Source organism: Sebastes umbrosus, chromosome 14, assembly GCF_015220745.1.
Source record: "Sebastes umbrosus isolate fSebUmb1 chromosome 14, fSebUmb1.pri, whole genome shotgun sequence".
NCBI lineage: Eukaryota > Metazoa > Chordata > Actinopteri > Perciformes > Sebastidae > Sebastes > Sebastes umbrosus.
In genome coordinates, this window is record NC_051282.1 from 14,870,348 (window position 1) to 14,885,500 (window position 15,153).

The following is a 15,153-nucleotide window of genomic DNA, read 5'->3' on the forward strand; positions in this document are numbered from 1 at the left end:
TGACATGGTGAAAAAGAACTGCTTGGTTACGTTTAGGAAAAAATCATGGTTTGGGTTAAAATAAGTAGCCTACGTGACGTATACGTGACATGGTTACGTTCTAATGTAGTTATGTGCGTATCTTAAAATAACTCCAGTCCTTAAAATAACTCAATGTATTGAATTTTAGTTTCACTTGATAAGCGGTCTTCTGGGTGAAAGTCCTGTGTTTGTTTGACCCGTCCGTCCTCCCTGACCTCCTCCCTACAAGGACTTTGTCAGCATGTTACAGAAGAAAAGGCGGGACTTCAAGCCAGGCGTTTCAGGCAGTTCAGGAGCAGGGTTTCTGTGGGGGAGAGTAACTCCCTTTGGCAAAGACTTTGGGCTTTGTAACTTTGCAGACCCTTTTTCATGCACAAAGGAAAGGGAAAGAGCACAAAGCATAATAGGACCTCTTTAATGTTTTTAAAAAAGCTGTTTGCTTTGGCCTTTATTACATCTTCTCTTTGTTTGTTTTTTAATATGATCCTTAATGTAAAACAGACAGAATAAATTTGTATGTATTAGGAGCTGGATAATGAGAGAACATCTCCTCCTAACTGCAGATAAGAGCAGCTTATTTCTGACAGCTCTTGGTGTTTATATTATGCAGCTCTTAAAAGGAATATTTGAGCGTCCAGAAGAAAGGGAATATTTTGGTGCAGGTGGGCGTAGCCTCTAATTCGCTGTTTCATGCCGAGCAGGTAGTTAATAATGAAATGATGGTTTCATCTGTTAATGCCATCTGGAAGAAGAGCAGTGGCGGATGATATGATGTATCGAGCGGGGCGACCTTGCCTCTCACAAGGATGCAATATGTTAATCTGCCTTCCTTTGAGCCCTACATGCTCACTGCTGTGTTTTATAACACACAACTGCTCCTCAGTCAGATCCAAGTTTGTTCTTAATGAAAAGTTAAACAACAAAAAACAAACAAGAAAATCCAATTTGATTACATGAAAACACTCAGAGAGTCATAGATAGAATTTTAGAAGTGCTGTGGTCATGAGTGCAAAGTCCCCCCGCAGAACTAGACCCACCTGAAAAATGCATGACTAGCCACCAACCAAACTCTGTGTAATTTTCTTAGTACTTAAGTAGCCCAATATTCCCAATATTCGCAGTCAAGTATTTTGCATTTCCATGTCATTTATTCATCATGCCCCCGGTGTGTAGAGGCCCTGGCTTGTAGATTCTCACCATAAACAATCACTTTTACCTCAGCTTCTCTTCTCACCAAACTTTGAGTTAATCTGATTTTCAAAACAAGATGGAAAACTTTTGTGTCAGCACTAAAATTTAGTTAAAATGATTATCAGATAATCCAAAATCAAACCAAAGATGTATCCATCCATTGTGGAGCGAACACATGTGGCAGCCCAGTTGCCAGAAATAATGCTGGCATTTTACGTTTCTGCAAACCACGGATACGCTGAATGTCGATGTTTCTAAACCAAAAATATGTTTCAGACTTGTATCACGCTTGCAGAATTGCACAATGACACATGGTTAATGTTTTGAAACAATTGGTTAGGCTTACAGGCAACAAAACTACTTCTTAAGGTTAGAAAAACATCATAGTTTGTGTTAAAATATTAATGTTACAACGTTTGTAACATAACGTAACGTAACGTAACAGCATAACGTAACAATGTAACGTAACAACGTAACATAACATAACATAACGTAACATAGCGTAACATGACGTAACAACGTAACGGAACAACGTAATGTAACAACCTCACTAAACAATGTAACAGCGTAACTTAACAATGTAACATAACAATGTAATGTAACAATGTAATGTAACAATGTAACATAACGTAACAACATAATATAACAACCTAACGTAACAATGTAACAGCGTAACTTGACAATGTAACATAACAATATAATGTAACAGTGTAATGTAACAATGTAACATAACGTAACAACATAATATAACAACCTAACGTAACAATGTAACAGCGTAACTTGACAATGTAACGTAACAATATAATGTAACAATGTAATGTAACAATGTAACGTAACAACTGTCACTACTAAAAAATCAACAATCGCCCTTAGCAGACCTTCTTGCTTGTTATACTCGTTATTATACGATGTAACCTCCAATAACAGTCGCTTGATATACTACACCATGGTTTGCAGAAACGTACAATGCCAGCATGTTTCCTTGGCGACTGGACTGCAGGTGGAGGCAAACGAGAGGAAGAAGTGGCAGCAATTGTATCTCTTTATCAATACGACAGCTGACATGTTGACTGAACACAAACTAGAGATCACAGTAACAAAATAAGTGTTTAATGTCTTCATGTTGGTGCATCTGTGATCAGAAAAACTAAAGTTGGAAGTCACCCAGAAAACTAAATCTAATTCAATAAAAACCAGTACGACATTAAATCAGCTTGTATCTGACACGGCATTAACTCATTTCCCTGTTATTTCATCTAGAGCTAATACGATTAGCTAATTAGGAAATTAATCTAAGACAGTCTGAAGACCTGATTCATGGTTTTCCTTCTCATTTATCAAGTTTTCTTTTTTTCTGTCATTGAATCTCTTTGAGTTTTTATAATGGGGTGAAATGAAGCAATTCGAGGAGTTATAGTTTGGGCTTTCTTTTTCCTTCTTTGACATTTTTCAAAATGAATTAAAATATTAATACGTAGTGACATAAATCATTAGTTGCAGCCCTGATTTAATTCACTAGAACTTATTTAAGTGAATTAAAATGATTCTTCTGATTTAATTTTTCGCACTACATCCAGCACTTAATCAGTTAATCAATAATCGTGTCACTGAGGTTTCCTTTGGGTCTGAATCTGAATAAATATGTTCTCAACATGGAAATGTTTTGAGAAACTCTGAAAGATGGAGTCAAAAATGTATAAGAGAACATCATACACCACTGACACACTGCTAAACACACACACACACACACACACACACACACGCACACACGCACACACGCACACGCACGCACACACACACACACACACACACACACACACACACACACACACACACACACTCTGAGAGTAATTAAAGATGTAATTATTTGAGCCTCTCGGTCTGATGAGCTCCTTGCTTCCTGTTATCAGCCCCTCAAAACACGTTTTATTTGCTGTTTAATGAAGTCTCACTCTGATACATATTCAATAAGACCAGAAACAGGGGAGAACATGATTTTGGTCAATATTGTTGCATTGTGAGATTCCCTTAAAGGCATCTTATACCGCTGGAATTTGTTTCCATCGACTGGCTGGAAGTTAAAGGTGAAGCTAACAAGAAACCAGAGAGTGATGTTGGTGTTTCAGAGTGATACTTCACTCAAAAGCTTGATTATTAAGAGGATACACTACAGGCAATAACATTTTCATACACTGATCATTTTAGAGATGTTGGGCCATTTTGCATCCATAATATGTCTAATTTCAGACTAGTAGAAAGAAAACATCCAAAATACACATTTAGGTGTTTATTTTTACTACTTTGTCTATTTGGGTGTGTAGATTTCTGATAAATTCACCAAAAGTTAACATTAGATAATGCGTCATTTGCATATTTAAACATAACATTTCAGAAATACAAAAAAATCAGTATCTTAATGTCAGTAATCAACTGGAGAAATTTTTGCTGATATTAGTTAAATCTTTTATTCACCAACAATACATATCTTTAAAGGCTGTTTTCTCCATCAACCTCCACTTCAGCAGCACTTACATCCACCAAACTGTCCAGTTTCATTCCTATCTATATTCTGAAGGTTTTTACTGAGGGGTTTGTTCATTTATCATTCATAGGTTGATTTATAGAACATTTTATCCCTAAAAACTATTTTCTGATTTATGGAGTGATAAAAAGAGATATCCATAATCCCCTCTGTAAAAAACCTTTGACTCTAATATATGTCAACAAAATGAAACAAGAATTTTGAACCTGGCTTCATCCAATGTTCACATTTCTGTCCTGGAAATGTATGCAAATTAGCACATATTTCATAAGATAATGCCTCATTTGCATATTGCATATGCACATACAATTTCAGAAAACTTGTAATACAAAACGATCATTGTCTTAATGTAAGCAATCAACTGGGGTAGTTTCATGGAGATATCTATTACTGTAGTTAAAATATTTACCCTATTCACCGGTATAATGTCTATAGTGTATAGACGTCCTGATAGTCAGTGGTGTAAAAGATGTCTTTCATGTAACTTGCAGAGTCACAGGTTCAAACCTGGAACAAGATCTTTGCTGCAGGTCATCCTTTCTTTCAAATTCAAATTTGCTTTATTGGCATTAATAAAGTATTGACTAAGCGTGTTGTAAAAAATTGGATTGATATGACAGTGCTAACATTTGCTGATTATCAGTAAACACAGAGTCCAGCTGAAGCTGATTGAATGTCATTATTGGATGTACCTGTCTGCAGGTATTTGGTCATAAACCAAAGTATTGGACACATTAAAGTTTTGACCTGATGATGGCGCTAAATGAAAAGTGAGAGGATCACCAAAGTTATTACAAGTCATCCCGAGAGGAACATGAATGATGAAGCACATTTCAACAATAGTTGTTGAGATATTTCAGTCTGGACGGACCGACAGAGCCATCCATAGAGACCCGCCAGCGGCAGAACATGTTCTTAAAGAAAACAACATCATGAGGAAACGCTGCTCAGTGTTTGTCATCCTGAAGGTTTCAGCTGCAGGTCTGTAGTTTCTCCTTCAGATGATCTGAGCAGCCGTCACATTAATTTTGCACCTTGGCATCGTAAAGTGGTTAGTGCTGCTTTTATCACTGATGCCCCCCAAAGGTTTCTGCTCATCCTTTCTTCTCTCCTGCTTCATGTTTCACTGGTTTCTTCCATCTCTTCTCCCAACTTTGTTGTATCGTATCATGAAAGAGATTTTTCTGTTTCAGATCCATCGCCGCTCCCTCTTACTGTCTGTCTGCTTTCATTTGGAAGTCTGTTTTCACGCTGCATTCACAGTCTCGCTGTACATTTGAGCTCCCTATGCCCCAGTAACTGTTGGATGGATTACGTTGCATTTTGGTGCAGAGATTCACGGTCTTTGTGCACGTTGATGATCCCCGGACTTTTCATGTATGGCCATCATCGGGTCAAAAAGTTGAACTACTTTGTCCAATGCTTTGAACAAATTTAAATTCTTGTGACGCCACAGTGACTTTCTGTTTTGATTGCTTCTGATTGGATGGCTCTACAGATGTTTCTTAGCAACCAAAGTACGAATTACTAAAGTCTTTAGCTAAGATATACTTAGCTACTTATTAAAGTAATAATCTCAAAGATGTCAGTCTGTTAAGTCACTATCTGTTGCCAAATGAGGCTACTTGTGTTTACAGTATTACGAACTGTCTGTGGTGCTGGCACACTGTTTGATCTCTGGGAAGTAATACACACCTGCAATTACCGCTTATCGCCATAGGTGTCGCCAAAGAGAACTAACCGGAGATCTTCGAGATCAACCCGTTCTCACTCCCAACTTGTCAAATACTGCCGATTGGGCAGCGCCTCTCTGCATCAGATACCAACGTGCGAAGGCACCCTTTTAACTCCAATGTAAACGCGTTACAACGTTATTCGACAGTCGGAGCGAGTGACGTAGTAGTAATAGCGTGACAAGCAGGACTTTCAACCACAAGACCACTGTTCGTGGTCCGTGTGAAACTAAAAGGAACATAAACTTGTTTTGTCACGGCAGTCATTAGTATCGTCTGAGTCACGTAAGTCGCTAGTCAGTGAAATTAACATCAACCACAACCGTTTCCTAACCATACCTAAGTGGTTGTGTTGCCTAAACCTAACTTCCTGTGAAAGTGGAAGTTTATTTTGAAAGGGCACTTGGCATGTAACAAGAGTCTATTGACACGCCGTCCCCGGTCTGTCCAAAAGTAACGCAAGAGGGATAGCGTTACTGGTCAAGTTGGGAGTGAGAACGTGTTGTCGAGATTAACTGTAATTGTAAGTTTTAATGATGCAGGTTAATTTATTAAATCACCAATTTGAAACTAGTTGGTATTTAGTCTTAGGAACTTAGGAAGAACTTTAAACACAAGTTTAGAGATGGATTTAATCCCCTTAACATGCCTGTAATGCTATTTTATACAGAAATCCTGAGTTTGGAAACTCTGGCTCTGCCAATGTGGATTAATGCTTTTATTTTGTTTTTCTTGCTTTACATCTTTACAACATTAACCCTCCAGACATCTCACATTATCTGTCACTGGTCTGCTTATTATCCCTAGAATTAAAACACAACCTGATGAAGCTGCACAAGTCTGGAACAAACGCTTGAGATTAATTTGTCATCTCTTTGCCATTGCTTTTAATTCAATTTTTGGAGGCTGCACCATATTTTTCTTCTTCTAGCAATCCACCATTATATATTCTGTTATTACACTCAATGTCTTATGCTCTGAATACAGAAATAAGCTTGCCTAGAGAGAAGTGTGAAACAAAATTAGTGATCAGTTTTGTCTGTTCAGGGATCCTGTAGCTCCACTGAAAACTCAGCCTGGATGTGGCACAGAGCAGCAGAGCAGATAATCCTGTTTAATTCTGAGTTGTGAGCCTCGACGATCCAAGAGGAGCTTCTGCCTTTCTGAAAGAGTCTGAGTGGTGAGAGTGGATCCTGAGGGCAGCTCCTCTCTGCTTTAAAAATGTTCACATTTCCAGAGCGTGAAGAAGTACAGTAGGCTGTAAAACTTGTTCATCATCCTGCATAATGTCTCTCTTTGCTCTGATGGGATTTTTTTTTTTTTTTTGCCCTGTATGACCGGAGGGCTCCGGCACAGCAAAGAGCCAATCAGTATGTGTCAAACAAGCAGGTGTTGATATCAAACACACCTTCCCATTCCCCAATCAGAAACAAATACTTCACCTTGTGTTGAGCTCTGAGTGTCGCGTCCTGTCTGCAAAGGAGATGATTCATCAGAGTCTCATCAGTAGTTTCAGAATAAATGGAGGAACAATTCAACGTCCCCGCCCTCAGTTTGTGCCTGGAGGACGAAAAATACAACAAAAATGGAAATCTAATATCCACATCCTTCTCTGCACGAGAGCAGCTGGAGTGAAGGTCGACACGGACGTTTTATTAGAGAAAAAGTTACAACAAGGCAAGTTTACTTGTAGAGCACATTTAATATGCAAAACATGATGCATTTATGGCTGTCAATTGATTCAAATATGTAATTGCAATTAATCGCATGACTGTCCATACTTAATCACGATTAATTGCAAATTAATCACTTTATTTTGTATCTGTTCAGAATTTACCTTGAAGGAAGATTTTTCAAGTATTTAACACTCTTATCAACATGGGAGTGGACAAATATGTTTGCTTTATGCAAATGTATGTATATATTTATTATTGGAAATCAGTTAACAACACAAAACAATGACAAATATTGTCCAGAAACCCTCACAGGTACTGCATTTAGCATACAAAATATGCTCAAATCATAACATGACAAACTGCAGCCCAACAGGCAACAACAGCTGTCAGTGTGTCAGTGTGCTGACTTGACTATGACTTGCCCCAAACTGCATGTGATTATCATAAAGTGGGCATATCTGTAAAGTGGAGACTCGTGGGTACCCATAGAACCCATTTTCATTCACATATCTGGAGGTCAGTGGTCAAGGGACTCCTTTGAAAATGGCAGTTTTTCCTCAGCAAAATTTAGGACATATTGTGTTTTTCTCCTAAGTATGAACCATAATTTGTCAAACGACCTCCTGCAGTCTCTGAAACAGATTTGGCCTGGTGGTTCTTCAGCCGGTCTCGGTGGTTTTCCTCCCTGAGCGCCGCGTGGAAAAGCTTCAGATGTTTGACAAGTCGCAACCCTCCAGAGTCCAGGAGCTCTTTCAACACAACTTTGTGTTGCTTTTTTTGTGATCTTCTGTATCAGCGGGAGAGCAGAAAGGGAAAATATAGTCAGAATAGGAGGAGCGCTATCCCACAAGTCATTGCTGCATTCGGTTTGATGTATTTCCTCTCCTGTCCCACACACACACTCCTACTTAAGATTTCATTTGAGAACATGTTCATTTTAAAGTAAGCTGTAATGCTGAACATTGTTTCTTTATTTTAATCTCTGCTGTGATCTCTCAATGATCCGTTACGCAGTAAGGGGAAAGAATCTATCTATCTATCTATCTATCTATCTATCTATCTATCATAAATGTAATGTTAGTTGTTATTTGTCATAATGCGATTAAATGTCTGCTTTAGAAAAACCTACTTGTACAAGCAAGACAGAGGTTTGATTTATGCGTTAATGTTCGTATTTCCAATCACTCTGTGAGTATAACTGAGTTGTGTTGTGTGTTGCAGGTGTGTTGTGGTTGTCGGTGGTGTCCGAGGTGCTCTACATCCTGCTGCTGGTGGTCGGCTTCAGCCTCATGTGTCTCGAGCTCTTCCACTCCAGCAACGTCATCGACGGACTCAAACTCAACGCCTTCGCCGCCGTCTTCACCGTGCTGTCCGGTAAGACGGGACACCCGATAAGACACACAAAACCTGTTCAGACTATTTCCTCCTCTCCTCTTTCTTCTCCAACACACTTCCACATTGAGGAGAGCCCTGCTGAGGATCAGGAGGAGGAAGACTGTTGCAGATTTGTGAGAGGTCGTCCAGGTCAGAGGTTATCCCCTGGAAGCCTTCGCTGTGTAGGATTGCAGGACTTTTTCTGCCAGCTCATGTTAAACCTCTTACACAAGAAGTTGGCTCTGTGTCCACCGTGATGCTCTTCTCTCTGAAGACGTCATCAACTGACCGCTGACTCTTTTTAAAGCACATTTACTGTTCTTTACCCGTCACACTACAGCACATATGGCTTGAAAATAGATTCCCATGAACGGGGAAATAAGCTATAGAGACCAAAACAATTTTTTTGTACCAGGCAGTCAACACGATTATTTTTGCTGTAAAGTGGGCATTTTAACATGGCGGTCAATGGGGATTGACTCGCTTCAAGCCCTCAAGTGGCCATTTGAGGAACTGTTTTTCACACTTTGGCGTTCGTCAAATTGGTCTCAACGGCTATGCTGACACGTGTTGTCCGGAAATTAGGGCTGTCACTCAATTCGAATATTTAATCGCAATTAATTGCATGATTGTCCATAGTTAATCGCGATTAATTGCAAATGAATCACACATTTCTTATCAACATGGCAGTGGAAAAATATGCTGCTTTATGCAAATATATATATTTATTATTGGAAATCATTTAACAACACAAAACAATGACAAATATTGTCCAGAAACCCTCACAGGTACTGCATTTAGCATAAAACAATATGCTCAAATCATAACATGGCAAACTGCAGCCCAACAGGCAACAACAGCTGTCAGTGTGTCAGTGGGCTGACTTGACTATGACTTGCCCCAAACTGCATGTGATTATCATAAAGTGGGCATGTCTGTAAAGGGGAGACTCGTGGGTACCCATAGAACCCATTTTCATTCACTTATCTCGAGGTCAGAGGTTAAGGGACCACTTTGAAAATGGCCATGCCAGTTTTTCCTCACCAAAATTTTGCGTAAGTTTGGAGCATTATTTAACCTTCTTCACGACAAGCTAGTATGACGTGGTTGGTACCAATGGATTTGTTAGGTTTTTAGTTTCATGCGATGCCAGTATCTTCACTCTAGCTTTAAAATTGAGCCGGCTACAACAAAAAAACTTGTTGTTATTGTATTAACTTTGACAGCCCTACCAGAAATATGCCAAAAGAAGGCGTTCCTGCACAGCGAAAAGATGCAAAGCAACAAAATATTGTATTATACATATAAGCTTTTTACTGAAAAGAATATATTCGGATGTTTGTAATCACAGACGTTTTGATTAGTAACTGTAATTTAACAGTAATTCTAATGGATAACTGTGACATTTATTTTGTAGTTTAACTGACAGCCAAACATACAGTAAAGCAGATGAAGGACCTCGAGCGCTTACTGTCATGTGACACACACACACACACACACACACACACGCACACGCACACACACACGTTTCTTAGAAATCTCCGTCGTCACGTTGTCAAGGTTGCGAGGAGAAATGCTGCTCTCTTTATGGTGAACTATAAATCTGGAGCAGCTGAGTTTTATTTACTGCTGCACACTGACACACACTGATTACAAACACAGACACGTGGCTGTAACCTATCACACACACACACACACACACACACACACACAGAGAAAGGTGGTGATGTATCATCTCTGCATTAATGTCATTCTCTCTCATTTACATTGTTTTGATTAGCTGTATGTTTGTGAGTGATTGCGTCCCTATCTCTAATTGATCGCATGTCTCACGTTAAATCAATTGGTTCTGTATAATGACTAATTATTATAGTTACATATCTTCTGATTTATTACTGATAACATGCTGAGCTGTAACTTAGGTGTGAAGTGATTTACTGTTGTTTAGTTAATGCTAATTATCCTGGCAGATTATTGAGTGCCCACTGAGGATGCAGCTGCACTGTTTTAGAGCCGTGAGATTAGTGGGGTTAAAACGTCCTGATGATGGCGCTAGAGGAAAGGTCATAGGGTGATTCATCCTCTGGGGAACACGAGTATCTATAGCACCAGTTATGGAAATCCAGTTATTCGTTTTTAAGATGCTTTTCCATGGTGAAGGGATCCTTTTGACCTGATGATGACGCTGGAGGACAAGTTGGGGATCATCATCTTGGGATCATGCATATCTAATTAAAAGGAAGGATTCTCTATCTATCTGTCCTTTGATTTTCTCGACAACCGTTTATGCAAACAACTTCACACTTGGCGGGTATATTGCTGAGTACCCAAGGAAGAGCAGTGTCATATTTATTAGTAGTGCATTACGCGTCGCTTGCTTCAATATTACCGTCACTCTCTACAGTACATTCAAGAAGAGATAAAGAAAGAGAAATCGGAGATCTACGGGACATATTTATTAGTAATTTTCTCGACAACCGTTCATTTGATCAACCTCACACTTGGCAGGTGTATTGCTCAGGATGGACGCGCACAGTCCAGTGTGAAGTTGTTTGGATGAGAGGTTCTCAAGAAAGCTGCCAGCAGCAATACCCCAGGCCAAGCAATAGGCCCGTTCTGAACAGGCACATTTTGAACGGGCACTGCTCTAGTTCATAACAAATTCTGTTGCAATTATTTGTTGAGATCTGTACACCAAGCCATCTGCTTACTGTCACTCATCCTATCCTAACTGCTAGTCTCTTCCAGGCAAAAGGGGAGTTTAATTTAGGTATATATGCACAGATTCACAGAGAAGCAAGTCAGTGCAAATTGTGTGTGTGTGTGTTGCAGGTCTTCTGGGTATGGTGGCCCACATGATGTACACTCAGGTGTTCCAGATTACAGTCAGTCTGGGTCCTGAAGACTGGAGGCCTCACAGCTGGGACTACGGCTGGTCCTTCTGGTAAGTCCACCCCCACACACCCACACAAACACACACACACACACGCACACACACACACACACACACACACACACACACACACACACACAAGCACAGATTTTAACTATTTATTTATGTCTGTATAGAGAAGAATGATACAAGGACACATCTATTAAAGGAGCATTTACAAAATCATGGACCGTTAAGCCCCCTTTTTTGGCATCCCAAGCTGTTGAAGCCGTCTAACGACCAACCTGTGAGTGTGTCCCTTAGCTGTCAAATATGAAAACAAGTAGTCTACTGTAGCTGTAACCAGCTCTGAGATGGTATTTAGGAGTGCTTGGTATTTAAGGACCTTGATCATAAAAGCTTTCTCTCGAGTCAAAGGTGCAGCCCACCTCTAAAGGCCAAGACACACCAAGCCGATATCAAAGAACTAGCGGCGATGAAGGCCGAGAAGTTGAACTCAAACACACCGCAAAGACTACAGCCGACGGCCAGAGATGAGATGAGATGAAGATGAAAAATGAGAAGAGCCTTCTTCCTCTTGACTTTACTCGTTGGCTTGCTTTCCTCACTTCCGTTTCTCTTTTCGTGCACTGATTTGTTTGAACTGAACAGCCAATCAGAGTGACTTCTCTCACCGACGAGCTCCGTCGCCGATTCAACATGCTGAATCGGCCAAAAACTCTCCAACGACAGCTTGGCCCTGCAAGGAATTGGTAAAGCAATAAGGGAAAAACAAAAGCAATAGGGAAAAGAAATAGGAAAAATAAAAGAATAAAAATAAATAAATAAATATACAGAAAAGACCATTTATATGCAAAAATAAATAAATATATATTTTAAATACAGAAATAAATATATATAGAAATAAATGAACAAATAAATGTGAAATTTGATGTGATATTTATTTCACAACAATGACCGCCTGAAGGAAATGAAGAAACAAAATATTAGTCATCAAGATTAATTTTCTGGGGGACATGAATATCCGTCACAAATTTCTGTAAAGATATTTCATTCTGGACCAAAGTGGTGGAGCGACCAACAGCCATCCATAGAGCACCACATATGTCCGTATATTCACTGCTTCTTCTTCTTCTTCTTCTTCTTCTTCTTTTTTTCCCCTCCCTGTCTCTCTCCAACCAGCATGGCCTGGGGTTCCTTCACCTGCTGCATGGCGGCCTCCGTCACCACCCTCAACTCCTATACCAAGACGGTGATCGAGTTCAGACACAAACGTAAGCTGTTTGAGCAGGGCCTGCGCGAGGAGCAGAACTACCTGGACCAGGAGGCTTTCCACTACTTTCGGGACCGCTCCCTCCAGTCCATCTCCAGCTCTGTGGAGGTCTACCCCGGCCACGGCGGAGGCAGGGCTGGGCTCGTCGTCGGGGGCCCGGGTCCCGGTCCGGGACCGGGTCCGGGTCCGGGTCCCGGACGGGGCAAGATGAGAGCGACGTCAGCCTCCATAGACCTGGGAGAGAACACAGACTCGCTGGGGGAGGAGCAGTGCTGAGCATCGACCGGGCAAACTGCTCCTTTAGGTCTGAACTGGTTCTGCCATCGAACTCAAAAGCACAGCAGCTCTTATTTTCTGTTTGAAGAAGATTATTATCTTGATGAGAAAAGACAGAGTCAGTGAAATTAATAAAATTAGACGAATGTGTTATTTATATATTAAATGATAATCAATATAAAGTGTGAAAAACAGACTGAGATCTTTGACTCTGAGATCTTCGTGGACAGAAAGCAGATGTTCTCCAGCATATTTCAAAGTGCTATGTGTAGTATTTTCAACATCGATATTATCAGTTGTGACATATTCAAGTGGGCCACTGGAACCTTTATGGCCAGAAGTGGCAATTACAAAATAATGGTGGCTTCTGAAAAGTGACAGCAACACAAGTAGAGAACCATTAAAATGTCGGTTACACAGGAATATCCACTGTACCTTAAGTTTACCATCAGCCTCCATAGAGAGGTGAAGTCACGCCCCTTCCGGTGGACCACCATGGGAACTTATTTAAGAAATAAGGTCCCATGGTGGTCCACCGGAAGGGACGGGACTTCACCTCTCTATAAGCTGCTAGTGTGCAAGTAAAGGTCTTTACACACCGGGGGCATGACGCATAAACAACACAAAACACTCACTTGGGATTATAATATGTCTAGGGCTTTTATTGTGAAAGGTCAGGACGGAATAAGACGATCTGGTCTCCGCCGCCTTTGTCAAGGTTGAAATGAGTAAAAAAGTTTGCCATCCTGGTTCGGACCATGGAACCTCCGTGTTGTTGTTTCATAAATATAGACGCAACTCAACCCGTTCCGCACAACGTGGTTGGTTGATGCTTTTATTTGCGGTCAAAAAAATTTACTTTGTTCTGAAAAAATTTCGCTTTTCGCAGCGTAATATTTGCAACAACAGTTTGAAAAAATATATCGACTTGCGGATTAATCACACAGAAAAAAACGCTGGCCGACAGTTGGGAGCCGTTGGTGAGCGTCTGTCGGCCTAGTTTTTGCGGTGTGTTCTGCACCGTTGGCTCTAGTCTACCAGTGTTGGAGGTTTTTTGGCAGATTCAGCATGTTGAGTCGGCAGCGGAGATCGTCGGTGAGAGAAATCACTCTGATTGGCTGTTCAGCTTAAACGAATCAGTGCTCGAGAAGAGAAACGGAAGTGAGGAAAGCAAGCCAACGAGTAAAGTCAAGAGGAAAAACACAGAAGGCTCTTCTCATTTTTCATCTTCATCTCATCTGATCATTCTAATACACAGATATTCTCACAACAACATGGTCATCTGGATTGAAGCTAAGTGGTGAGTGAGAGTGATATGAAAATGGTCGGAAAATGTTTTTTTTTCATGTACGTATCATAGCAACGGCTTGTATATCCGCCGTCCTCGGTCTTCCAGTTTCCCTTTTTGAACGATGAATACAGACTACCGCTGCCTGCTGGTGTGGAGGGTTATTTCATCTCACGCAGGCGTAAAACGTCCGTCGGCTGTAGTCATTGCGGTGTGTTCAAATGCAATTTTTTGGCCAAGACAAAGGCGACGTGATGCGACGCAACTGGCGGCCTTCATCGCTGCTGGTTTTTTGATGTTGGGTTTGTGTGTCTGGTCCTTTAAGGCTGTACTATAGCAGCAAAACCCCTCAGAGTACTGAACTTAGTTGGGTGTGTTTTATTGTTTTTTAATTAAACTTTGTATTTGTAACAGGTGGAATATGTTTGTTTTTATGTCATAGATATATTTTAGACGCAGATTACACAGAAAAAGTTAGAAAGTTGACATTAGAGGGGAGCGTGGGTGGATATCATGGATAACAGAGAGTAACCAACTGTTTAGGTAAAACTAAGTTTTGATGGAGATACGAATATGGTTAGTAAACTACAGGAACATGCGTCACTTCTTTTTAACCAGCATCTTGTGACCATTAGAAGAACCGCAGCTTACTGACTGAGTTTGATCCATTATTGTCTCTAATCCTTCCTCTGGTTCTTCAAAACAAACAGAGACTGATTCAGAGGTAGAGAAGTTGGGAACGAGGAAGGAGCATGATCTGGAAAACCTCTTGACAAACACAAAATACTACACATAGCACTGTTATACAGGCCAAGCCCTATTTATGACGCTGAATGTGAAAACTAGTGTTAAGAGTTATTATTAAAAGCTACATGTCTGTTTTTTT

The 15,153-nt window shown here is 40.4% G+C and overlaps 1 protein-coding gene across 2 annotated transcripts in view; it reads left to right on the forward strand.

Annotated features, from left to right (window-relative positions):
* gsg1l (gsg1-like) overlaps positions 1-13,266 on the forward strand; it is a 30,186-nt gene extending 16,920 nt beyond the window's left edge. Inside the window, exons 1-4 of one of the 2 annotated variants that reach the window (XM_037793519.1) lie at positions 6,900-7,164; positions 8,385-8,537; positions 11,370-11,481; positions 12,613-13,266. In XM_037793519.1, the coding sequence (XP_037649447.1) occupies positions 6,972-7,164; positions 8,385-8,537; positions 11,370-11,481; positions 12,613-12,979 (825 nt within the window). In that variant the 5' untranslated portion in view covers positions 6,900-6,971 and the 3' untranslated portion in view covers positions 12,980-13,266. Of the gene's footprint in view, positions 1-6,899; positions 7,165-8,384; positions 8,538-11,369; positions 11,482-12,612 lie in introns of those variants that run through there. The other variant, XM_037793518.1, reaches the window with a different exon arrangement.
* Positions 13,267-15,153: the final 1,887 nt, after the last annotated feature.